Source organism: Pseudochaenichthys georgianus, chromosome 24 (genome assembly GCF_902827115.2).
Source record: "Pseudochaenichthys georgianus chromosome 24, fPseGeo1.2, whole genome shotgun sequence".
NCBI lineage: Eukaryota > Metazoa > Chordata > Actinopteri > Perciformes > Channichthyidae > Pseudochaenichthys > Pseudochaenichthys georgianus.
In genome coordinates, this window is record NC_047526.1 from 5,110,139 (window position 1) to 5,134,678 (window position 24,540).

Below are 24,540 nucleotides of genomic sequence, written 5' to 3' on the forward strand. Positions count from 1 at the left end.
AAAGGACGCTTGTGTGGTTCAGTACCCCTCCTGCAGCTGGTGGGAGGGACTCTCTGAAACCAGTTAAAGCTCTGTGTGTTTCAGTAGTTGTTTGATTTCATCAGCGGTTCCTGGGATGATTGTACAGTTCTCGAGCATATGATCTCTCCTAGACTACCTTGGTCACTCTTTCCATCGCAAAACATTTGATCACGTCCATAATTTATACAGAAGGATTGTACATTGGACAAAAGTCATGGGACTCTTGGAAATTGGCATTCGTGTCAGTGCTGCTGAATGGCTAAGGGTTTCTACGTGATGAAAGTCACCAGCTAAAATCTGCTCCCGCAGTCTCTTTTAATGTATTGATCAGTTGTCCTTCCTTTGCGTTCCAGCCTGCTTGCTGCTTGTGGATGGACTGAGCTGACTATCAGGTAACAACGTTTTCATCGCTGATTTGAAATCTGTGTCTGAACGTTTATGTCAGCATTTTCTGTGAGAATTTGAGAGAAAAGTTGGTCGGAGGAATTCACCTTCCAGCAAATGCATCAGCACTTGGCTGAGGATAATGGCTGTATTAAACAAGTTTCTCCTCTTGCTTTCATGCAGCTCAACATTTTCTGTGTGCTGTATGACTGAGCTCCCTGGCAAGCGTTCACCAGCTGAAAAGGACACACAAGAGGTTTGAAACAATGATTGGGAAGCAGGTGTGTTCACAAAAGATCCGTCATATTGGGTTCTGTCTTGATTTGCTTAAGAATGTCATCATTTGATGCACCATTCTTATATTTTGTCAATTTTCTTTTTGAAATATTAGGGGCGGGGTAGGACTTTTGCAGCGGTTGAAATATGTGCTGCTGAGGGAGCATGCTTTCTCCTGATAGACAGCAGCAGGACTGGAAGATGATGTGGCTGAGCAGCCCTAAGTCGCTTGCTCTGAATTGAGAAAGTCAAGAAAATGACGATGGCAGGTCGTGTTCAGTTCTGATTCATCATATGGTTTGCAGATTGTACGCTTGGACAAATGGCCTCCGAGAGATTTTGGACTATTGAATTCTCTAAAACACTTGCCAACAAACAAATTTCCATCTCTGATAATAGCTGGCCATTTGGTCCTGCTGCTTCTTTTTGGGTCGCTTTTGATTTGCAGGATTGTTTTCAGAGACTGACGGTAGCTTGAGGTTGGTGTGTTACTGTGGTTTTGGCTTGCATTGTCCAAAGAGGAAAATTGAGACTGCAGATGGTTTTGCATTGATTTTGTTTCTTCTGGTGGCCCTGGAACCGGAGATGCTTCGCATTTGTGAAGCATGTGGCAAAATAAGGTCTTCCGCTTGTTTAGAGAAATGTTTCGCATTTTCCATTAGTTGTGACTGCATTGACTGTGCTGGTCGGTTTTCTGGTGGAGCCAGGTTATAGAGCAGGATGGGAGATTACGTGGCAGAGCAGCACTGCTAGAATTGAACTTGTGAGATCACATGTGTGTTAGATGGATAGACTTGGGAGGTGCCGACAGTTTTGAATTTGTTTAGTTCCCGGGACTAAATTCCAATTTGGATTAACTGGAACCTGGGACTGTGCAGTTATTGGATTTGTATCACTTCTTAGCTGGGAGACAACAATAGGATTTAAAACGTTTTCCATCAAGAGTGAAGCATTCTGATATTGGGCAGGTGAGGGATGGGAGTGTAAAGTAGTGCAGTTTAAGCGTGCACCCATATTAATATAAGGAGGTGATCGGATAACGTTCTGCCTGTGAACCCCACCAACTGGTACTCCGTTGCCCTGCTGGTTCTGAACTGGCACAAATGAACTGAGATGTCCAACAGATGATTTGCTTGGTGCCGCAGCATAAGTTGTCTTGATTTTAGTTCGATTTTTCTTCCAATTCTCATAGAACTCCGAGTGAACCGCTTTCATGTGCTTTGCAACACTTTTGGGGGAGCTGTAGTTCCTTGCACATGTTTCAAATGCACAGTGAAAGCGCTCTCTCTGTCCTGGAAGGGGCCCTGTGCTAGTTGAGGAAGTCACAGAGTTCTCCGATCTGTTCCCAGGTAGTGGCTGAGGGGCTAGTGTTGGAGGAAGTGGTTGTGACATTGCTGGCTGTATGGATTTTTTGGCCAGCGCCAACAGGTTGCTACTACACATTGTCCCTTGCTGCACCGGCAGTGTTAAGTTGCCGCCAGTTTTGAAAGCTGTTAGACCAGTATTTACAGCACTGTGAAACACTTGGGGCTGTAGCTCGGCTTGCAAGATTACATTAGCTTTAAATGGAGGTGCCGGCTGATTTTGTTGGGGCGGTCTCATACTATCAAAAGAATGGCCACTTGAACCATGTCTATGTCCATTAGGATCAGACAATTGGGAATTCAAAGGCTGTATCACAGAATTATTCATACTTTGTGTGTAACTGGTGGTTGAAACGGGCACATTTTCGGGCTCTTGCTTTACAGTGTTTAGTCCTAAGTTTTGCGCAGGAACTTCGGAAGATTTCATCAAACTCTCAATTGCAACTGGCAGCCTTTCATTATTTGAATCAACCGTGCTCTCTGTGGTACAGTTTTCTTGGGAATTCTCTTGTTTAACAGGAGTTCTGTTGGAAAGCATTTGCTCAATGAGCGAAGGGCCTGGCTGCGTATTCTGTGAGATGTGTTCAGGAGACGTACTTTCCTCTTTGTGAGGGGCATGGGCCCCGTGGTGCAAATCCAGCTGTTGTTGGGAATGGAATACCTTACCACAGTCTGCAAATGTACACGTGAACATTTTATAATGCTGTGCCTCGTGGTCATAGAGTTTGAAGGCCTCATTGAAAATCTTTCCACACTCTGGAAACATGCATCGCGCCTTAAAAACAGAATGTATTTTTCTGTGTAAAAAGAGTTCAGTGTTGGACAGAAAACTTGCCCTGCAGTTCAACTGAATACAGATGTAAGGCTTCACACCACAGTGGACTTGTAAATGGTCATTAAGATGGGTGACATTAACAAAGTGGCGGCGGCAGTACTGGCAAACAACCTTTTTGCTCTGCATTTCGAGGAAAATCATAGCTTCCTCATTGTCCCCATGACCTCTAACATGTGCAATGAGATTTTTGAAAAATTTGAAGCTGTGTTTACATTTTCCAACAGGGCACACATTTTCATCACCATCTATGGAAGGCCTAGACACCCTGACATTAGCATTCAACCTCAAATGTTTCCCCGAGGAGTCACCATTTTTACGATGTTTGTATTCTGGCTTGGCCTGTAATGCTGCAATAACAGGGGCAGCTGTTTTAGGATCAGACAGTTGCTTGGTTGTTTTCATGGCCGTCAGCCTTTCCTTGCTTGACTGTTTGACATGGGATGTTACGTGGGGAAGCAATGTGTCTTTTGAGGTAAAAGTTTGAGCACATATTGGGCAGCTGTATACTCCACCGCTCAGATGAGTTTGTGCATGGCGTACGATCCTGTGGCCGAGAAACTCTTTGTCACACAGCACACAGTACTGCATATACGCCTGCCAGTTTCTGAACCTGGCAGAGATTAACCCTTTTTCTCTCAGTTTCTTCATATCTTTGTTTTTTTGTTTTTTGTCTTTTACCCCTTTCAGTTCATAGGTGCCACTGCCTAAGTGGTCCAGGATATTCGCAAACCCCTCACTGGAATCGTCCTCTTCTTCGGGGTCCTCGGGTTCATTTAGCAGGTCTATGGATGAAACAATTGAAGCTTCTTCACCCATGAGTGCTAGACAATGGCGCTTAAGTGTTTTCCAGTCCCAAAACTCCGGGTCGAAAGGCCACTGGGTTTTGAAAACTAGCAGGAGCTCGCAGCGTAGAGAGTTGGGAACAGGCCTTTTCTCTTCATCTACCTTTTGATCTGGTTCATTGTAAAGAGTCTCCACGGCGTAGTATGAATCCACTGTTGGCTCCAGGAGGAACTCCGTCAGCTGGCAGGCTCGCTTCACTTCCAGGTCAGTGGGAAGCAAGCAGGAAATAGTTTTACACACAGTGGCCTTGGTGTTCCCATCATCAGATTCCATTCGCAGAGCACTGATACACATCTCGATGCACACTGGAAGTCCAACGCTGTCAATCTACGAAAAAAGAGGAAGAATTGTAATTTAATGCTGCCAAACATGTGGAGCACTATTAATTAAGACTATTAATAAAAGATAAAAACAACACTTTAAACTAAATCAGTCAGTGTTGAGCTGTATGGCAAAGTTACTAACTTTTGTTTGCTAGTTCATTTCTACATTAATAATAAAATAAATACTCGGAATCAGAGTAAATACATTTTTGATACAGTGTTCATAGCAAATCCACACATTTGACTTTTGAGTACATGTAAGGAGTACTCAACGCAGAATATTGTAAGAATGGCCCACTGTGGACCTGAAAGGTGGCTTTTACAGCTTTCTCCTCGAGGCGGGGGCAGTGTCTGTAATCTGCGCTATCCAACCCTCATCCATAGGCTCAGTATCAAATACCTGTATCAAAAACTAAATGAACTTTGTATTTTCCGTCTCTTTTTTGTTGTAGTGCCTAGGCCTGGTGGTGGCCACACTTTGATAATACCAAAACAGCTGATTGATTACTGACCTCTGATTGGATGACCTTGATAAGGAACAGGATATGGAAAACATTTTTGGAAAGTAAGGACATCTGGCGACATCGGTCGAGGAAGGCCTGCTCCGACGGCTCCAATCTCTTCAACAGCTTGCTCCAAAACAGAGTGAGCTCCCTGGTTTGAATTAAGGGGATTCATTGCAAATTCAAAATGACTGATTGTGACCACATTTCTTAACTATACAAACCACAATGACACACACAGGTTCATAAACCAAGGACACGCGGTGTGGATTAACAACATACTGATTATTCAGACATGTTCTGCATGTAACTTTAACACAACTTTATGTTTCTTCACACTGAAATATTTCAGACAAACACTGTTAACATATATATATTAGGGCTGTCAAGTTAACGCGTTAATAACGCGTTAAGGCAAAAAAAAATTAACGGCACTAATTATTTTACCGCGATTAACGCATGTGTATTTTTTGTCCTTGGCCGCCCCGTAGTTTCAGAGCGCATCGAGTTTAAAATACCATCTACAAGCTGATGCTGACAGCCCCGCTCCTGCCGCCCGCTTGCAGCAGACCACACTTCCACGCTCACCGGCAGGCACCGACTGGCCATCGGGAGGACCGGGAGGGTGTGTGTGTGTGTGTGTGTGTGTGGCCCGAGCGAGCGAGAGAGAGACCTTACGTGCATTATTGTTGTTAGCATCTGGTGCTAGCTAGCTGCGCTAACGGATATAAGGAGCTGTTTAAATGAAAACAGAGGAGCGCTCTATCCACACAACTGCGCCGAGCACTTGCTTTTTACTTTATGCAGGAAGCAGACAGCGGGACATTGTACGAGAAGTCAGCACACTCATGATTGCAGCAACATGATTGCAGCGTCCAGGCAGCTCCCGTTCGAGCATATGCCTTGAGTTGCACATAGCTCCAACGATCACACACACACACGCCCCCCATTTGTATTGTATGAGAGGTTCCAGGTTGAATTGAGGCAAATATTTGTAATGTTCAGAGGTTGTTGTTTAATATTTATGAGAATATTTGTCATTGTTCAAATGATAATAAACATTAGCATAAAGCTAATTTGTCCACTCATATGTTGATAAGAGTATTAAAAACTTGAAAAATATTCCTCTAAGGTACATTTAGAACAGATCAAAAATGTGCGATTAATTTGTGATTAATCGCGATTAACTATGGACAATCATGCGATTAATCGCGATTAAATATTTTAATCGACTGACAGCCCTAATATATATATATATATATATATATATATATATAATTAATTTAAAAAGTGCATACTAGTTAGTAGGGGTGTAACGGTACACGAAATTATTCGGTACGGGCCCTTCGGTTCGGTACACGTGTGTACCGAAGTGTACCGAACGAATATAACGTTAAAAGTAAAAAATTGAGAACGAGAACAACTTCTTGGAAGTAATCTCAGGTGCTGCGTCGCAGCATTCAGAGTAATTTGCTCCCATTGTGTTCAACGTCATAGAGCGACCAAGTCATTTCATTGGACGAGCTGGTCAGATGGATGCGTTCAAATGTAGTCAGTAATTTGAGGAACTGTCGAACGCAGATAAAGTTGAGCTCGAAAATCCTCCAGCATCATTGAAGTCTCCGGTTTGGGAACATTTTGGTTTCGCAGTTACGTACAAGGATGACGGACAAAGACAGGTGGACCGAACCAAAGCTGTTTGACGGCATTGTTCAACTAACATTGGTTACGCGGCTGGCAATACATCAAACTTGCACACTCATTTGAAAAGGCATCACCCGAACGTGAATATCACCGGTACCAAAAGACTGAAGTGCAAACCCAACTCCCACTAGCATTTGAGCCTCCACCACTCGCAAAAACTACAGACCGAGCCAAAGCTATTACAAACGGCAAATATCCTTATGTTGCCATGTTAGCAAAGCGCTACTTGGCTGTATCTGCTACTACCTCTGTCCCTAGCGAGAGGGTGTTCTCCACGGCAGGAGACATTGTTAGTGCCAGCTGATCTGCCCTTTCGGCAAGCAATGTGGACAAGTTCATCTTTCTTTAAAAAAACATGAAAATTCAATGACAAGCAAGTCCAAATGTCAAACTGGCTGCTTGGGTAGTAGTACAGTACAGTTCAAATACAGATTATTTCAGTTCATCGAAAAGCTGCACCTTAATGTTTATTTTATTATATTTTATATTTATTTGAGTGAATACATTATTCACAGTTTAATAATAATTTAAAAAAAATATGTTATGTTTTGTGATAATTTTTTCTGCTGTACCGAAAACGTACCGAACCCGAGACCTAAAAACCGAGGTACGTACCGAACCGAAATGTTTGTGAACCGTTACACCCCTACTAGTTAGTGAGATAAAAACAGCCTTGTTAGACTGCAGATTGAAAAGGTCTGGCATGCGTCTCCTTACCAAGCACAGTCTGTGTCTCCTTGGAGAAGCTGGCGGGTCAGGAAGGCCGAGCACAAGCTGAGAGCCGCCCTCTCGTCTCCATCTGACTCCAGGTTGCAGATCATCTCTAATGCATCTCGGCAATCCTCCTTTGATAGCTGCACAGATAAACACAATGTATACAGTAAGAAGGGTTAACTGAAGAACAATGTGCATTATGTCGACTTAAGGAAACACCCGCAAGCTTCAGCATCAGATATATTTAAAACCAATAGTAGTCGTCAAAAATGCCTCTAATGTGGACAGCTTAGCAAATACTTTTTTTTTTGTTTAACAGTTTTTATTGAGATTGAATTAGACAGAAAATACATTCAATAGCATTGCATACTACCCCTCCATCCCACCATTATAGAAAGTTAAATAATTATATATAATAAATACATTATTTCAAAAGTAGCAGTCTATAAAATCATTTTTAAATTAGAGGTAGCTTGTACTGTTTAAATGACATTCCCAGAACAAATTACTAATTCTTCAATTCTAAAAAGGGGTAAATTAATACTCTTTTCAAAGCATCTCAAAGCAATGATAAACCTGTGAGTTGGATGTAGAAAAGTCAGAATCGATTTACAGAATTTATAGATTTATTTTAAATTTTAAAGTAAATTCAGATTGAACATAGTAAAAAACTGTAAATTATAATGTCCGACCAAAAAGAAAGCATTACTTATAGTGAAAACCACCCTTGAATGATGGGATAGTAGACTAAAAGCTTTAGGAATCCAAACCATAACATATAATAAGTACCCTGTATCAAGATTGAGGCAAAACAAGTGAAATTTGACCTTTTTAGAGAGATTTAGCAAAAAGAGAAACACCCTTGTAATTTGGGTGGATTTGCCATATCTCTGGAACCCATTGGTCGATATTGGTGATTGACACCTCTTTTGAACCGTTAGAGCCAATAGAATCGAGACAGAAGTTCCTAAATCCATCTAAACATTACCATTGGTGAATGAGAGTGATGCGCAGCCAGCATGCTCAAAACCGGAAGATCTGATACACTCTATATGAAAACGCAGTTTATTGTCATAAATGCTATGATGGATTATTAGTGTAGGAGCCATGAAACATGTTTAGTATTGCGTTTTGTTTTAATATAAGATATTTGTTTGAGCACAATTGATTGGTTGGCTTGGGTCACATGGATATGGGCGGCACTCATTATAACCTGTTCACCTACGTGAGGTGTGTGTGTGTGGAAGAAAGGGTGACAGGGCCGTTGTACTTTTTGTTGACCGCAAATTGAAATTATTGCTCCGATTAATATAACGATGTACATGTCCAAGGATAATAAGTTGATCATCCCAGTTTTCATTAAACCACATTATTTTGTTTTTGATCTCAGCAAGTACTTTTTTGTAGCGTGTCACAGAATATCAAACAGGTCCGGCCTCAGCGACTTTGTTTGTTTCCTGCTAAAATCAGTAATCAAGTGACACAGAGACTTTGGATTAACCTTCAGCACCGTTTATATGCGTTTTAATGCCATTGAACACAACTTTTGATCAGAAAACAGCAAAGGTAAGATGTATTTGCCGTTTTGGCAACGTAAAGTGAAATGTGTGTTGTCTTTCCTGGCTTCGCTGCAGTGAGTTTTGGTCGTACAGTGATGATACTAATACCAATGGAATCTGTGGAGTCTCAGCTTCCATAAGATATCTAGTTTGTGCAGATTGCATGAAGTATAAAACATTGCTACCGTTAGTTCTGTGCTAAGTGCGTTAGCATTTTGTCGCTTAGAGCTAATTCAGAGGCTTTGTATTACCCTAGCGTTTTGTTTCGCTAAAAATGGTTAATATTGTCTGATAGCGGAGTTTCTTCCCGTTAAGTGGGTATGACACATTAATAGGTTGTTCAATGTTAAGAAGCCCTGAGACACAGTTTCGTGAATATTGTTGTGTTGTGCCCCCGCCGGCGGGGGAATCGGGCTTAACAGGTTAAACTTAATTTCAGCTGCCCTCACCTCTTCCATCAGCTTCTCCTGTTCTGAGGTAGCACAGAGACAGACGAGGTGCATCTGCTTGAAAGTTCCCCTCCCTTGGAAGGCTGGACATTCGGAGCAGGCCTGTGCCAGCAGGGCACCCTTCTCCAGCTCAGCATCCTTCATCAGCTGCTTCACCCTCATCTCCAACAGCACCGGCCCCTCCTGCACCAAGAACTCCTCAACTGAAACACAATAGGAAAACGTATAAGTGATCTGTTTATTAAGATTTTATAAGTTGTGTTTTCAGAGTACCCTGCCAGAAAAGCTGTCTGTCCCAGGTAAACTCAGAGGAGCGGCATGTGGCGTGAGAATAGCTCGATTGATCGGTTTTGTGGAGTTGAAGCATTTATTTATAAGTACCCTGTATCAGAAATGATTTCAAAGTGACACTGACACATTGGATTAACCGATGGATTAACTTCAGCAGCGTTTTTATCGTTTTAGTGCCATTGAAGACAACTTTTGATCAGACAACAACGAAGGGAAGAGATATTGCCATTTTAGCTACCTAGCGCCAAGTGTTGTGATGTCTGTTTTTGTTTATAAAGTTGCGAGTTCTTATCATAGAGTGATGATGTAGGTACCTACCGATTCTGTGTCTTCTCACGATGCTAATCGATGGGTTGGGTGTGCAGCTACGATAAGTAATAAGGGTGTTATGAGTGAGTTTCTGTGCAACCGCAGTTAGCATTTTTTCGCTCGTGGCTAATTCATAGGCTCAGCGCTAGGTTTGTGGGGTTTTTTTTTCCAAAAAAAAAAAAAGATCTGTTAGCCGAGTTTCTTCCCGTTACATGAATATAAAACATTCATAGTTTGTTAAGTTAAGTTAAGTTAAGTTAAGTTAAGTTAAGTTAAGTTAAGTTAAGTTAAGTTAAGTTTCCTGCAGATGATGCGTTTTTCCGCCCGGTTGGATGGGGTTCAACAGGTTAACTCCAAAAATCTAAATGTATTCATATCAGTAATGTAATATCCACAAGGATTTACATCACCATATATTCAAAATAACATGTTATAGTCAAGACTCAGGCTCAACATAATTGGATAAATAGAATAATGCAATAACTTCACAATTATTCCCTTAATTTCTTGTTCTATTTACGTGATCCAATAATGGCCATGACCTGCGTATGGTGTCTGAAAAGCAGAACAATTACTGACCTTGTTCAGTCTGGAGGATTTCTTTGGACAGAAGGCCTTGCAGGGTCCAGTTGGTCCAAACTCCTTCATACTGGCCCAGAGCAGAGAGCAGGGACAGCTGGGGGAGTCCATTCTCCTGCAGCTTACTGGAAGCAAACTGCACACAACAGGAACACTCCATGACTTCCAGACACAATGCAGAAGGTGAGGGAGTGTCTGAAGTTAAAGTCTACATAGTCATGGTTTTGGTAGAGTTGGAATTGCAATTAAAAAGCAAGTTTATGGAAATCTAATTAGCTCAACTAAAGGCTGTGAACCCAGAATATGATGGAGTGAATAAAGTTTGAAATCCTATTTCCTTACTTAAATCAAAATACCTTTTAACAGTGTTTAATGCAGTTTGTGGACATGAGCTGAGGGGTAGACAGTGTTATTTTCATGGGTTGAAAATCCAAAGGAGAATACTCTGCTTTACCTGTACAGAAGACTTGTATGCTTTCCATAAGACATCAGGAACATCTGTCTTCAGTGAGAGCAAAAGCTCTAATAGACTCCTGCAGGACACATGAGCAATCAACATAGGCATGACATAGATTTTTAAACATGGGCAACTTAAAAGGACACCTATCATGCTATATTTGAAAAATATATTGTAGGGCCATACCTATATAAAGTATATCAATAGTTTTTTTTTTTCAAAATACGAAAAAGATCCTGCATTTTAGCTATGCCTCATTTCGCTCTATTTGCTCTTTCCACCGCTGTTTTTGCAGGGGGCTGATTCTGTGAGCTGCAGCTGACCACGCCCCCCTGCAGGAGAGGGGAGCGTGCTCTGAGATCAGCTGCTAGGATGCAGCGGGGAGAAGAGGGGGACAAAAAGAGATCTCCATCCTCTGTTTTATTCTTATAGAAGTAAGAAGAGAAGTAATGGGGCAGAAACCCTCCTTTTTACGCAGCGGTCCAGACATAGACATCAAACAGCGACTCATATTCAGTTTGCAGTTCCTTTGGCATTTGGGCAGGGATATCTAGATACTTTCCAAGGTTTGACATAATGAATTGTGCTACTTTGAAAGCAAGCAACGATGTTTTCAAATCTGTAATCAAAAAGCTCCTCAAAAACACTATTGAAGCAGTTCCTGCCGTTGCTACGTTAGTTCAAACAGTAAAAACGGACTATTTTTCTTAGCGGATGCATGTCAATTTAAATCAATACATACAACTATTTTTTAAATCAATAAAATTATTTTCTAAATCCATAAAAGCATTTCAATTAATATTGGGAGTCATGTCGTTACTTTGTCGAGAATGTGACCATGTAATAAGCGGAATAATGTGCACAGTGCATAATGTAACTTCATGCCGATCTAGATCCCTCCGCTTCACGTCGGGCTCCTGATCACCCTGTCGGTGTTCTTTTCTCCATAATGACGGCGTCGTTGCACATTATCCCTTACATGATTATATAGAGTCATTATTCATTTGTTTTAAAGCAGGAGGCACAAAAGCTTGCCTCTGGGAGGGAGAAAAATAGCCACAGCGGAGAATAAACAGAAGGGCAACCATGCAAGGGAAGTCTTCTTCGCTGCTTTTGTGGCAGACTACAGCGCCACTTAGAGGCCTGGTATATGTACTACAGCGTCTCCAGCGCAGCAATTTTGAGCAGCAATGGCCGGCCGTGGCCCAACCTCTCATTCCCCTGATAGGTGGAGAATTGACCAATAGCCGTAGCACCACTTTACTGACGTCAGTAAAGTGTTCAAATCTGGATCAGTCTGGATCAGATCCGTTGCAGCCCCTTTTTTAGAGATTTGGGTATGGAGGAAAATAGAGAGGGTTGTGTTTTCTGACACTTGGTGAGTTCCCTGGAACAACGGGGACACATATTGATGTATAAAAGACGTACAAAAGTGCATTTTGCATGATAGGTCCCCTTTAAGTTTGACAGAATTAAGAAAGCTAAAATGTAGCTTATGAAACAGGGTTGCATCCAGCATATTGATGATTGACTTTACGTTAAACCCTACATCTATCTGCAGTTAATTACATCTTTATGGGGTACTTACAATGAGAGCTTCTCAACCACAAGAGGAACATTTCCACACTCCAATGAGAGGTAAGGAGAAGCTTGCGCGTAACTGTGCAGAGCGACTATGTACACTTCCACCAGGGCCAAAGGCTCCTCCTGTATCCTCCAGCGGCCTGCACACTCCAGCAGCGTCTACAGAGAGGGAACAGTCCGTCACTTACTAAATAACACTTTAACAGATCCGGTTTGCACTGAAAACGTTTACCATCTGTTTAAATCTTGAAACAGAAGGATTAAAAAGGCCCGGGACCTCTACTGATACTGACTTGTAACCACCCCAGAAAAACACAATACATTACATGAATGCACATCATGTGAACAGTATCTTGTTCTTTTTTAAATTGAAAATCCTTTACATGTTGCACATTTCTTCCCCACACTACCTCTTTTAAATCAGCACAGCTCTCCACTTTAAATACAGTATATAGTATCGGTCACGTTTTATTATTGTTTACGGTACTCAGTTTCCCACGTAATAATATTTTGTGTAAATATTGTCTTTATTTTTTATTTGTTACAATAGTCTTTAAATAGTCGTTATAATAGTATTATATTTGTTGCCAAGTATTCTTCCTTCCGTTTCTTTTTAAAGCACCACTTAGAGCAGAGCAAATTCCTTGTATGTGTAAACCTGGTCATAAAATCCATTCTGAAGTTTTATAGAAAATATTTATTTCCGATTGAAACTTTTTTCCCCATCAGGAGTCAACATAAAACGATGCACTTTGTAACAAAAAGAAAACACAAGGAAAACAACAAAAGAGACACCTTATCATTTGTTTTAAACAAAGGGACATCTTTTTATAGAATTATTTTATCCATCACTACAATTCCTTTAGTGTGAGCGAGCCGACACCGGGTTCAACTTTGACCTCCCATCTTTACTGCTGACTTGTTTAAACACGTCCCATTGTCTGACCACATCGATAACTACAATGACCAAAGTTGTGTTGCTCTGTCCAAAGGTGTACGATAAAGGTTACGATAAGTAGGGCTGCACTATTATGGGCACTATGATCGTCTGAACATTTCAGTCAATATTAAGATTATTCATTGATTTGAAAAAGGAGAACACTGGTTTCTCTACAGCGATATTCTATATTCCTGCCAATGTACAAATGAGATGCATGATATTAGAAAGAAAACTGGCATCATATCATATTATTCGTTATGGCATCAAAACATGGTTTGGTAACTTGTCAGTTAAATCTAAATCACAACTCCAGAGCTTGATAAAAAGGGCTGGAAAAATAATTGGCATGCTTCCACCATCCTCTCTTCAGGAGATATTTGAGGAGATGGTGAGAAAGCAAGGCCGTAAAATCACATGCGACCCCAAACACATCCTGTATAGAGTTTGAGTTGCTGCCCTCGGAGGGCAGAAGGTATAGATTACCAAACTGTAAATTGAACAGGTATAAGTTTTCCTTTGCTCTGCTGTCAATCAAGCTGCTGAACAGTCAGAAACAATTGTGATTATGCTGTGTTAGGAGTTGTTGGGAGGTGCAATGTTTACAGTGTAGTTTGTGCAATCGAGAAGGTTAAATAGGGAAAGTGCATTAAGTGTAAATAGTAGGGCTGTCAAGTTAACGCAAAATTCAACTGCGCCGAGCACTTGACTTTATGCAGGAAGCCAGACAGTGGGACATTGTACGAAAAGTCAGCGCAACATGATTGCAGCGTCCAGGCAGCTCCCGTTCGAGCATATGCCTTGAGTTGCACATAGCTCCCACACACACACCAGGGCTCGAGCTTAAGGACGTCCCGTCGTAGAAAAAAATAGTGTCGGGGAGGATAACAAATAATTTTGGGAAGAATTTGGGACGAGAGTTAAAATAAAAATACTCTGCTAACTCTACTACAAACGGCGATGAAAATGAGCCCCGGTATTAAACGGGCCGGAATTATTAAAGACAGTGGTAACGTTAAGCTCCGACGTTATCGGACTTTTTATCGGTACTGGAGACATTTAAAAAATATATGTCATATGTATTATTGCTACATACACATTCTATCGCAGTTTTAGTTCCACCAACTCCGTTTCTAATATGCAATAAGACTACAACATGTGTCTATGATGTATTTTCGAGCTTTCCAATCCAGACGAGATCTCTCTCTCCCGTCTGTGTGCGAGGGGGCGGGGCAGTTTGTAAAGGTCTCCTGACTGTGTTACAGACTGTCATCCTGGTTAGTGGTTACTCTGGGTTCTGTCTTCAGGACAGAGTGTTGGATTTGTTTGTTAATTGGATGGGACTTGATTGGATTCAATATTAGAATAATATTCTCGTTTGTTTAAATATATTTGGCCTTTGTTTATGTGATTGAATGATTTACTCAAATAAAAAGGTTGATGAATTATCATCTAATGATTTGTATGATGTTTTATTTATGTTAAAGGTCACTTTGAATGATTTTAACTAATGATAATGTAGAAAAACTAACATTTTAAATTCGGGACGGTCCACATTAATTTCGGGACGGCTTAGATTGTATTTTGGGACGGTTCCGGGAGGATGGGGAAAAAAAGACACACACACACACACACTATTGTTTGAGAGGTTCCAGGTTGAATTGAGGCAAATATTTGTAATGTTCAGAGGTTGTTGTGTTTAATATTCATGAGAATATTTGTCATTGTTCAAATGATAATAAACACACATATAACGCATATTTGTCCACTCATATGTTGATAAGAGTATTAAAAACTTGAAAAATATCCCTCTAAGGTACATTTAGAACAGATACAAAAATGTGCGATTAATTTGCGATTAACTATGGATAATTATGCGATTCAATATTTTAATTGCACTTCATTTAGTGTCTTGGTTGATTCTGTTGGCTTATATTTTATTTTATCAATAAGGTATTTATATTGTTTTTCCCTTTTTAAACAGATGTTCAGTTATGTTAAAGTCTTTGATTGCACTTCAAGTCTAAAGTTTACATTTGAATTGTTTGGCACTGACTTTTCCCTTATTGATGTTTTACTTAGTTATGTTTTACTCTCCTTTTCATGTTTATTGATGTTACATCACTGCTAGTGCTACCTAAAACAGAAAGTGAATTTTTATACTGAGAAACTGTGCCTTGAATATATTTTATTTTTTTAGCAAGAGAGTGCAATTTACTTGGTGAAGAAACCAGTGTTGACATTTGTTGTGTAGAGTGTAGGCCTACCACTTGAACACTGGTAGCCATATCAAAATTCCTGTTGAATTGTTCATTCAGGGATTCACTGGAGAATTAAAACCAGCTTGAAATGGTATTTTGGTCTGTGACTCCTTTTTATTTTAGTTGTGTTACCTTGTAGGTGGTTGTACTGTTAACCTCTTAAGCCCCAAGCCTGTGTTTCAGGTTTGAAAATGACATGCCCAAAACAAAGGACTATAACTTAACTTCTAAAAGGGTTATATGAATAATTTATTTTATCAAAGCAAGGTCACATCTGTGAGTTGGATGTAGACGTGTCAGAATCAATAAAGATGTTTCAGTGTCAGAGTAATTCCAGATGGAACATAGACAAAAAGTGTAAATTCTTGTCTCCGCCCAAATAAAACCCATTACTTATATTGAAAACCACCCTTGAATGATGGGTTAGTAGCCTCAAAGCTTTAGGAATCCAAAGTATAACATATAATAAGTACCCTGTATCAAGATTGAGGCAAAACAAGTGAGAATTGACCTTTTTAGAGAGATTTAGCAACAAAATGTCCAAGCGGACTAAGCTTTGGGCACATTTGGGTACATTTGGTTCCATCAGTGCCATTTAACCTTTTTCAGGTACCAGACTGTACACATCTTGGTATAACATTTAATTATCAACATAGGTATGCATTACATAAAAAAAACAAGAGTTAGTGTAAAAAAATAATTCAGTGTGGGTGTGGTGTGTGTGTGGGAAGTTCCCTCTTTGCATGAGATGCATGTTACTTGCACAATAAAAATTAGGAAACTTAGGAAACATTTGACAGATTTATTTAAAAAAAAAAAGAACACGATACAACAAGCATTTTTTGTATACAAACCCTGAATGTTACAGTATTACTCCAGTAAGACGTGCCATGTAACAGTTCTTTTTTGGTCGTGAAGCACAGAGGGACCTGACACTTCCTGCAGTACACAGGTGTCTTCACCCTTCTGTTGCCAGCATCAGAGCACCTCCTGACCTTGGTGGCATCTTCCCCATAATACTCGGGCACCCAGAAGCCATATCTTCATCGCCTTCCTCACTGTGAAAACAAATGTGGAAAAAACAAATAGATTAATTCTCTGGCTTGTACTTTCAAAAATGTAACTCAAATCAGAAATAATTTCTCTACAACAGCAGAACATCAATTTTTAGTGTGTGAAATAACATCATATCACTCAAAATGTATACTGTGTAAATTATGTGAGACAGGGTTCATATACTCTTTTCAATATTTAATAATATTCCATCTAATATATTCTAATATAATATAAGTAATAATTGTAAGTCACTTTGGATAAAAGCGTCAGCTAAATGAAATGAAATACCGTGTTAAATTCAACATGTATATGTCTTGTTTATTTCAACAACAAGAACAAGAAACGGCATCCATCTTCTTTGTTTGTTGTTGAGTGTGTGAAAGAACATTATATCACAAGATGGATGCCGCCGTGTTATTGTCACGTGTGTGAAATTACTATAGATGAATACACTCTTACACCAAATAAATAACAAAAAGATAAAAACAGATGAATACTCTTACACCAAATAAATAAGTAATAGATACAAACGGAGAGATTACATACCTTTCCGGTGACAGAGGTTCATGATCAGAGTCATTACTGTCCCCTTTATGCGTGACGAGATCACTATCTTCCGACGGAGAGTCCTGAAATACGATGTCCAATGCCTCCTCTACGGACAAAAACGTCTTCTTTCTGGCTGCCATTGTTACAATGAAGACAAAGAAAACAAATCCTGCTGATCGATCTGGCGTTCTCTGCTCTCCTGTCGCCGCGGGACATGCTATGCTGCGTAAAAAGAGTGGTTGTGTGCGCAAACCAGCTATACTGCCTTTACTTATACTTACGCAAGATCCTATCTCTGGAACCCATTGGTCGATTTGGGTGATTTACACCTTTTTTGAATCGTTAGAGCCAATCGAATCGAGTGGCAGTTTCAAAATACGCTATGCGTAACTGCATCTCCCGCGGCTGAAGCCACGGACTGTTAACCGTTGGACCTACTCTTCTGCCGTGAATGAAAGGAGTAATCGTTTTAAAGTGACAAGAGACATTGGATTAACCTTGAGCAGCGTTTTTATCCCTTTAAACACAACTTTTGATCACAAAACAGCCAAGGTAAGACCTAATTATTGTCATGGATTTGAAAACTGATATTGTTTACTTGCTATGTTCTGGCTGCTAGCTCGGTTAATGTTGTGCCTGTAGTGATGGGGTGTATACCCATGGAATCTGTGGAATCTCAGCTTTCAGAATATGTGTTGTTTGTGCAGAAAGTATGACTTATAAATGATCGTTTTTGAGAGTTATGAGCAGAAATAGCAATTGCCCGTTTTTGCCATGGGCTCATTTAGAGGCTTCTTGTGAGACTGATTTTCCGATTTTTTTTCTTTTCCGTATCGTCAGTTAGCCAACTTTCCTCCGGTCAGATGGGTATAGAATATTAATAGTTTTATGAATGACACTTCAGATATAGCACTGTTGCTACATATATAGCATTTTCGGATCCGAGCTCGGTTCCGTGGGGCTTAAGAGGTTAAGTAACTTGAAAAATAACCATAATAACCTACATGAAAAAATATCGTGATAAATATCGTCTATCGTGATACTGCTTGAAAAATATCGTGATATTATATTTTTCAATATTGCCCACCCCTATTTCTGGCCTACCAATTGTTTGAACGTTTTTAAATATCACTGAGGATACTGGGACTTTTCTGTCAGGGCCCCTAAACTGTGGAACTTGCATGACAATTCCAGGCAAACTCAGCATCCTCTTCGAAATCTCTTCTCTCGTATCAGGTCCACAAGCATATTTTGAGGCGAATTAAACGGCATAAGTCTGCACATAATAGCCGTATGCAGCTTGTGTTGCACGTTTACTTATTGGCGTCATATGTTCAAGTGTTTTAAGGGCTCTAAAAGACTGGAACATATATTTACCACATACATTGCATCATAGCACTTTACTGGTGGAGCTTGTCGTAGTCCTGGGTATGGTTGATAGAAAACATCTCCCGATTAAAAAAAGGCATGTTATTGTGAAGTAACCCCCCTTGTTAAGAAGAAATTAGCTCTGGACCACTGATGGAGGAGTAGGGATGGGTATGGTTTGTAATGTATCGATTCCGGTTCTGCTTATCGATTCCGGTACTTATCGATTCCCCGTTTCGATTTCAAAATTGTAAAAGGAAGAGGTCAAACGTTTAGATATATCTTTATTCTTTTAAGCTTTAACTAACATTTTTACAAATAAAAAATATACATGAAATACAAATGTATTGCACAATAGCCGTGCTTTATTTTAACTGAGCTATGCCTGTGGCAAACTATTAAGAGGCATTACACTGTGCCTTGTCTTTTTTAGTGTAGTGGAGCCTCACTTTAGAGCGTTTACCGCGATCCATCTTTGGTGTTATGAAGTGACTGAGCTCGTGAACTGTCTACGGGAGGGTGGGGGGAGCCTCGCTGCGGGGCAACTGTGGACTTTTGTCGTCAGCGCAACTTAAATGATGCTGTTTAAAAAAAATAAGGGCAGTGCCGGCCGTCAGCTTACCGAGCCGGCCGTCAACGGCCCGCTGACGACCGGCCGTTCTGTGATTCTCCAGAACACACAGATGGCCAGTCCGCCCTTACCCTGTATTCCACCGCGGCGCAGACGGACCTGGTGGAATACAGGGTTTACCGCGTTTAGGAACCGTTAAGCAGAACCGAAATTGTGTATTTTGTATGGTTACCCAGCATTTTCTTATCGGTTCTCACCTGGAACCGAGTTTCGGTTCCCAACCCTATGGAGGAGGTGTGACTCCAATGCCCTGGGATGTTCGTCTATTCTTTCGCTGTGCTTACTCATTCATAGGGTTGGGAACCGGAACTCGGTTCCAGATGAGAACCAATAAGAAAATGTAGGGTACCCATACAAAATACACAATTTTGGTTCTGCTTAACGGTTCCTAAACGCGGTAGACCAGGTCGCCGCGGCGCAGACGGACCCGGTGGAATACAGGGTAGGCGGACTGGCCATCTGTGTGTTCTGGAGAATCACAGAACGGCTGGTCGTCAGCGGGCCGCTGGTGGCCGGCTCGGTACGCTGACGGCCGGCACCGCCCTTAATTTTTTTTAAACGGCATCATGTAAGTTGCGGCGACAGAGGTCCACAGTTGCCCCGCAGCGAGGCTCCCCCCGCCCTCCCGTAGACAGTTCACAAGCTCAGTCAATTCATAACACCAAAGATAGATCGCGGTGAACACTCTAAAGTGAGGCTCCACTACACTAAAAAAGACAAGGCACAGTATAATGCCTGTTAATAGCTTGCCACAGGCATAGCTCAGTTAAAATAAAGCAAAGCTATTGTGCAATACATTTGTATTGCATGTATATCTTTTTTATTTGTAAAAATGTCAGTTAAAGCTTTAAAAAAAAAATTAGGATATTTTTGTTATCTAAACGTTTGACCTCTTTCTTTTACAATTTTGGAATCGAAACGGGGAATCGATAAGAACCGGAATCGATAAGCAGAACCGGAACATTTCAAACGATACCCATCCCTACTCATTCATCAGTCTGTCTTTGGGTAAGTATTTCTCAAGTAAACGTTCTAGAACTGGCTGGAGATCAGACAACTGCCCCTACTCCGAAAATGAGCAAAATTATTTCATGCACTTAAAAGGTGGGGTATGTAATTTATTTCAGAAACACTTTTTGTTATATTCCATGGAATACTCTTAACATCCCGATAGCAATGCATATATTAAATGCTTTGACAATAAATACATAAAAAAATGTAATCTGTGGAAGCTAGGGATGTTAAGATTCACCGATTCGCATCGGTGCACCGGCATAAATGTTCAAGATGCGAGTGCACCGGTTGAAAGAGTGCACATTGGCTACAGTTTGGGTTGAACTCGCGATGCATCGATTGTAGCGTCTTTGCATCGGTAAAAAAACGATTCATTCATATAATATCCTCTCATCCTGTCAGCACTCCGCAGAGACGATCTTTGATCTCTGCTTCGCACTATGGAGGCCGAGAGTCTCAGTTATCAACACACATCGAGGAGAAAGAGAAACACAGCGCACCGAAAAATACCTACAAATCAAACGTTTGGCAACACTTCGGATTTTTCAAGAAAGACGGTCAACTTGAAAAATCGCTCGCAAATTGTAAGCGATGCCGTGCCGCTTTAAAATACACAAGTAGTACGAGGAACTTAGCGACGCACATAAAGGCAAAAAAAGGCAACTTTACATTTCATTTTTATTTGTCCCGCTCATGGTACGCAAAACCAAATGTACAATTGTCATAAAACATGACTCCACCATTGAGCGAAAAGGAGCAGGGAGAAGAACAACATCTTATGTGACCTGCCCCTTTCTAAAAAAAAGAAATAAATACAAATAGATGGTCTGCCCTTCATAATAATTATTATTATTTATTTTATTTTTTCACAGCCAAACATAACAGTATCTTAGTGACCCTACTACTAATTTTTTTTCCCCAAACATGTCTTCTGTTGATTGAATAATAGTTGTGTAGACTACATATTTGGATGTCTCCTCAACAATCTCACATTGTAGTCTGTTTCTCTCAATGGACATATTCCTACCCAGGATTGTCAGTGGAGATGTTTGGTGCAGATCCGCCCTCTGTGCTCTCATAAGACCACACAACAAGCTACACACATCTCTGACAGTGAATTGTGCAAATGACAACTTGCAGGAATCAAAGCAGACTGGATTTGATTTAGGTGCAATTGTTTTGGTATACAACTACGGTGGTATACGGCGTGCACTTTCTGCAAAAGCGTACGTTCTGTTAGGCACGTACGCACCAAAACAATACTCTATTTTCCTGTTTAGTTATTATCAAATTTGCTACATTTAGTGTAAGGTAGTAAAAGTTGTTCTTGCAGCAAATGATGGGGCGCTGGCTTCAACAGTGGCAATAACAAAGCAAGACCAATTAAATCTGCTCACCCGAGAGCTAGAGGACCAGCAACATTATGCTCTCGTGCACGCGCATGTTGCTAAACATACAAGCTAACGTTTGCTATCTGCAGGCAGAACTGTGTTGGCTGATAACTGGGAATAGTTAACGCTATCACCCTGAACCAAGCGTGCCAACGGGGTAGTATTGGTTTGATGGAATCAATCTATGACAGACTTATATAGTTGTATAGACATGTTACTAGATTTAGAGGCGATAACATTACAGCTACCAATCCTTTAGTTACCTCCTGCAGATACAGCTCTGAGCTAGCGTGTGCTAGTAGCTTATTTAGCGTAGCTTGCCATATCAGCAGGCAGAATACGTTTTATCTGTTTAACCTTATAGATTGGTCAAAGTTTTATAATTTCTTCTACAACGATTAACCAAAGTGTACCCACTGCACAATGTTTTACTCTGTGACCGTAGAAAACATCTACCTGGAATTATCCAGACGTAAGGTTACCTTTATTCTAAAATGCTAACTGCTATGTTGTTGGCTAACGTTGAGTATGTGAGGGGAAATATCTTACCGTACAAAACTCTTGGCAAAACTCAGAAGAGGTTTGGGTTGAGGAATCTCCACTGTCTCTAACCACGACTTCTTGCAGTGCTTGCAACCGTTGTCTGAGTTCCCCAATCGTTTCACTGACACAATTCTCAGGACTACGGTCCTTCTCGGCCTCCTCGTCCGCCATCTTCACACCCAGCTCCAGCGCGTAGCACTAGAGCGTTACTACGTTTACGTGGTGACGCAATGTTGACTAGCGAGGTCACATCCGGATTAGTTAAGAAAATGAAAAAAATTACTTGGATGTATACTTCGACTACACACTGTGGATTATGTATGTGTAAATGAATGTGTTATTTACCCTGACATCCTACTTACTCTAGTAGTTAATTGTTGTTGCCTTCACAACCGTTGCAGAGAAGCAGTCATTAGCAATGCAAATCTTAGATCTCAGGCACCCTTTAACACTGCTTATGAATTATATGAAGAAAGATAAGGGAGCAAAAATAAATAACAATCTAAGATGTAAAATATTGCAACGGTTAAAAAGGGTGTATATATATGATTATTATTTTAACTATAATCAATATCTCTATGTGTCTGTCTGTGTAGCCTACTGTGTGTATGTATGTATGTATGTATGTATGTATGTATGTATGTATGTATGTATGTATGTATGTATGTATGTATGTATGTATGTCCAACCCAGTCTCACGGCATTTCATGTTATAGTCACGACATTTAATCTATTGATTCGTGTTCACCAACACGATTTCCCCCTTTTTTTCGTGTCACACAGAATGATTTTAAAAGCAATGTATTTTCTATTGGTAGTATGTTTCGTGCCTGCAACACGTCTTTTTGTCCGTTCGGTTCAGGTCTTGGAAGACCGGAAGCTGTGGGGTTCATAAAAACATCTTCTTACTCAATATCAAGTCACGATTATTGTTTTTATTTTAAATCCTAATGTCGGACTTTTTTTGTCGTCTGTGAGGAAAAGAAATGGCTCAGAGCCTCAAAATACTGAAATCTTTTTTTTTTTTTATCTTTTTTTTCCTTCTAATTTGTTATTATTTTCTAAATAACACACTGTTATTTACTCACCAATAACACACAATTATCCTTGTTTTTATTTATTTGTTTAATTCCATAATCTCTGGCTTTTTTGGCGTCCATCAGGAACTGAATTTCAAAATAAAAATAACCGGAAACAGACGTAGGCCTGTAGAGAACCGCAGTGACGCGTCCTAAAACCCGGAAGTAAACTCCTTCCGGTTCCTTCGACAAAAATGCAATGCAATTTCTCCATAGGATTTTGGAAAATAGCTCGAAATAAGGTCTGTGGTTGACACACATTTAAGAAACGGATCACGTTTTGTTCAGTCGGATAATATACGTGTCTACCCTACTTTTAGAATTTTCTAATCATAAATCTAGTCGCCAGAAGCAAAATGCTAACGATATGCTTCAACGTCACGCCGACTTAAGATCCATATTCAAAAATACAGATTCAAAATTGTACAAGTTGAAGTGTTTGTTTTAACAGTTTGCTTTCAAGCAGAACAGGGCAAACAAACTTAGCGGGAGTGTTTTACGTGTTCGGTGTAATTACGTTTTACAGACAGGTAAACTCTTCAAAAATCACCAGTGGGGTCACTGCTGATGTATTTAATGTCGTAGAAAAAAACGTGATCTGTCTCTTCAATTTGTGTCAAACACAGACCTTATTACGAGCTATTTTCCAAAATCCTATGGAGAAATTGCATTGCTTTTTGACGAAGGAACCGGAAGTGGTAAACATGCTAACTTACTTCCGGGTTTTATGACGCGTCACTGCGGTTCTCTATGGGCCACTTCTCTTATTTTTCATTTCCTCGCTCCTCGGTCTCAGGGCCCTTCTCACTTCTCTTATTTTTCATTTCCTCGCTCCTCGGTCTCGGTCTCACCGGAAGTTGATTTGTCTGCGCCATCTTGAGTAGCGTCCCAATCAGTGGCGGCTGGTGGAAAATGTTTTTGGTGGGGCTATTGACAGAGTCAGTAAAAAGATTTTTTTTGGGACAAATGACCCCTTAAATTAGGACTTCTGGTGATGTAATGGCGCGTTTCCAGTGCAGCGTGGAGCTCGCTTTAATGCTGCGTTCAGACCGGACGCGATGCGAATATTCGCTTCGCTCTAAACGCTCCTATCGCATCGCTCTAGTCGCTCGAGTTTCACCGCAGCTGTCAGCTGTGTTTACTCGCATCATTCAAACAAGACGCGCTGGCTCGGGAGCTACAACAACATGAACATATTTTACCGTGATTAAATTGTAATACACGTTTCTAAATGATGCCGACGTAACAACATACTGATACCGGTTAGTAAAAACCATGAATTAATGCTTTGACAAGTCTGCAGACAGACGGCAGGCGAAAAACCTTTTAGAATGCTTGTTCCCTGAATGGAGCTTGGCTAAACTAACGCTATATATGCTCCGACCGTACACACTCACAACAACGGCCTACAGACATAAATAAACCAGCGACTGTATTCTCCATGACACAGACAGTCTGTGGTTTGTACTTGTTTAACTTTTGTCTAGTTTCTGAACAGATCGTATCTGTCCCCGGC

The 24,540-nt window shown here is 40.6% G+C and overlaps 1 protein-coding gene across 1 annotated transcript; it reads right to left on the reverse strand.

Annotated features, from left to right (window-relative positions):
- Window positions 1-1,139: 1,139 nt before the first annotated feature.
- Window positions 1,140-22,130, reverse strand: LOC117440000 (zinc finger protein 292-like). The gene is made up of 8 exons (XM_034076178.2): window positions 21,952-22,130; window positions 12,200-12,354; window positions 10,609-10,687; window positions 10,155-10,290; window positions 8,976-9,178; window positions 6,971-7,107; window positions 4,559-4,700; window positions 1,140-4,050 (listed from the first exon to the last, which is right to left on the reverse strand). Exons 1-8 carry the CDS (start codon window positions 22,114-22,116, stop codon window positions 1,462-1,464), a joined length of 3,606 nt encoding a protein of 1,201 aa, XP_033932069.1. The 5' UTR covers window positions 22,117-22,130; the 3' UTR covers window positions 1,140-1,461.
- Window positions 22,131-24,540: the final 2,410 nt, after the last annotated feature.

Bases quoted from the DNA above. Each gene is read 5' to 3' on its own strand.
- LOC117440000 (XM_034076178.2), bottom strand. From the start codon at position 22,116: ATGGCGGACGAGGAGGCCGAGAAGGACCGTAGTCCTGAGAATTGTGTC. The intron at 9,179-10,154 runs GTCAGTAATTGT...ATTGTGTTTCAG, and splicing joins AATCCTCCAGACTGAACAAG to TTGAGGAGTTCTTGGTGCAG. The intron at 4,051-4,558 runs GTCAGTAATCAA...CTTTTTTCGTAG, and splicing joins TCAAGGTCATCCAATCAGAG to ATTGACAGCGTTGGACTTCC.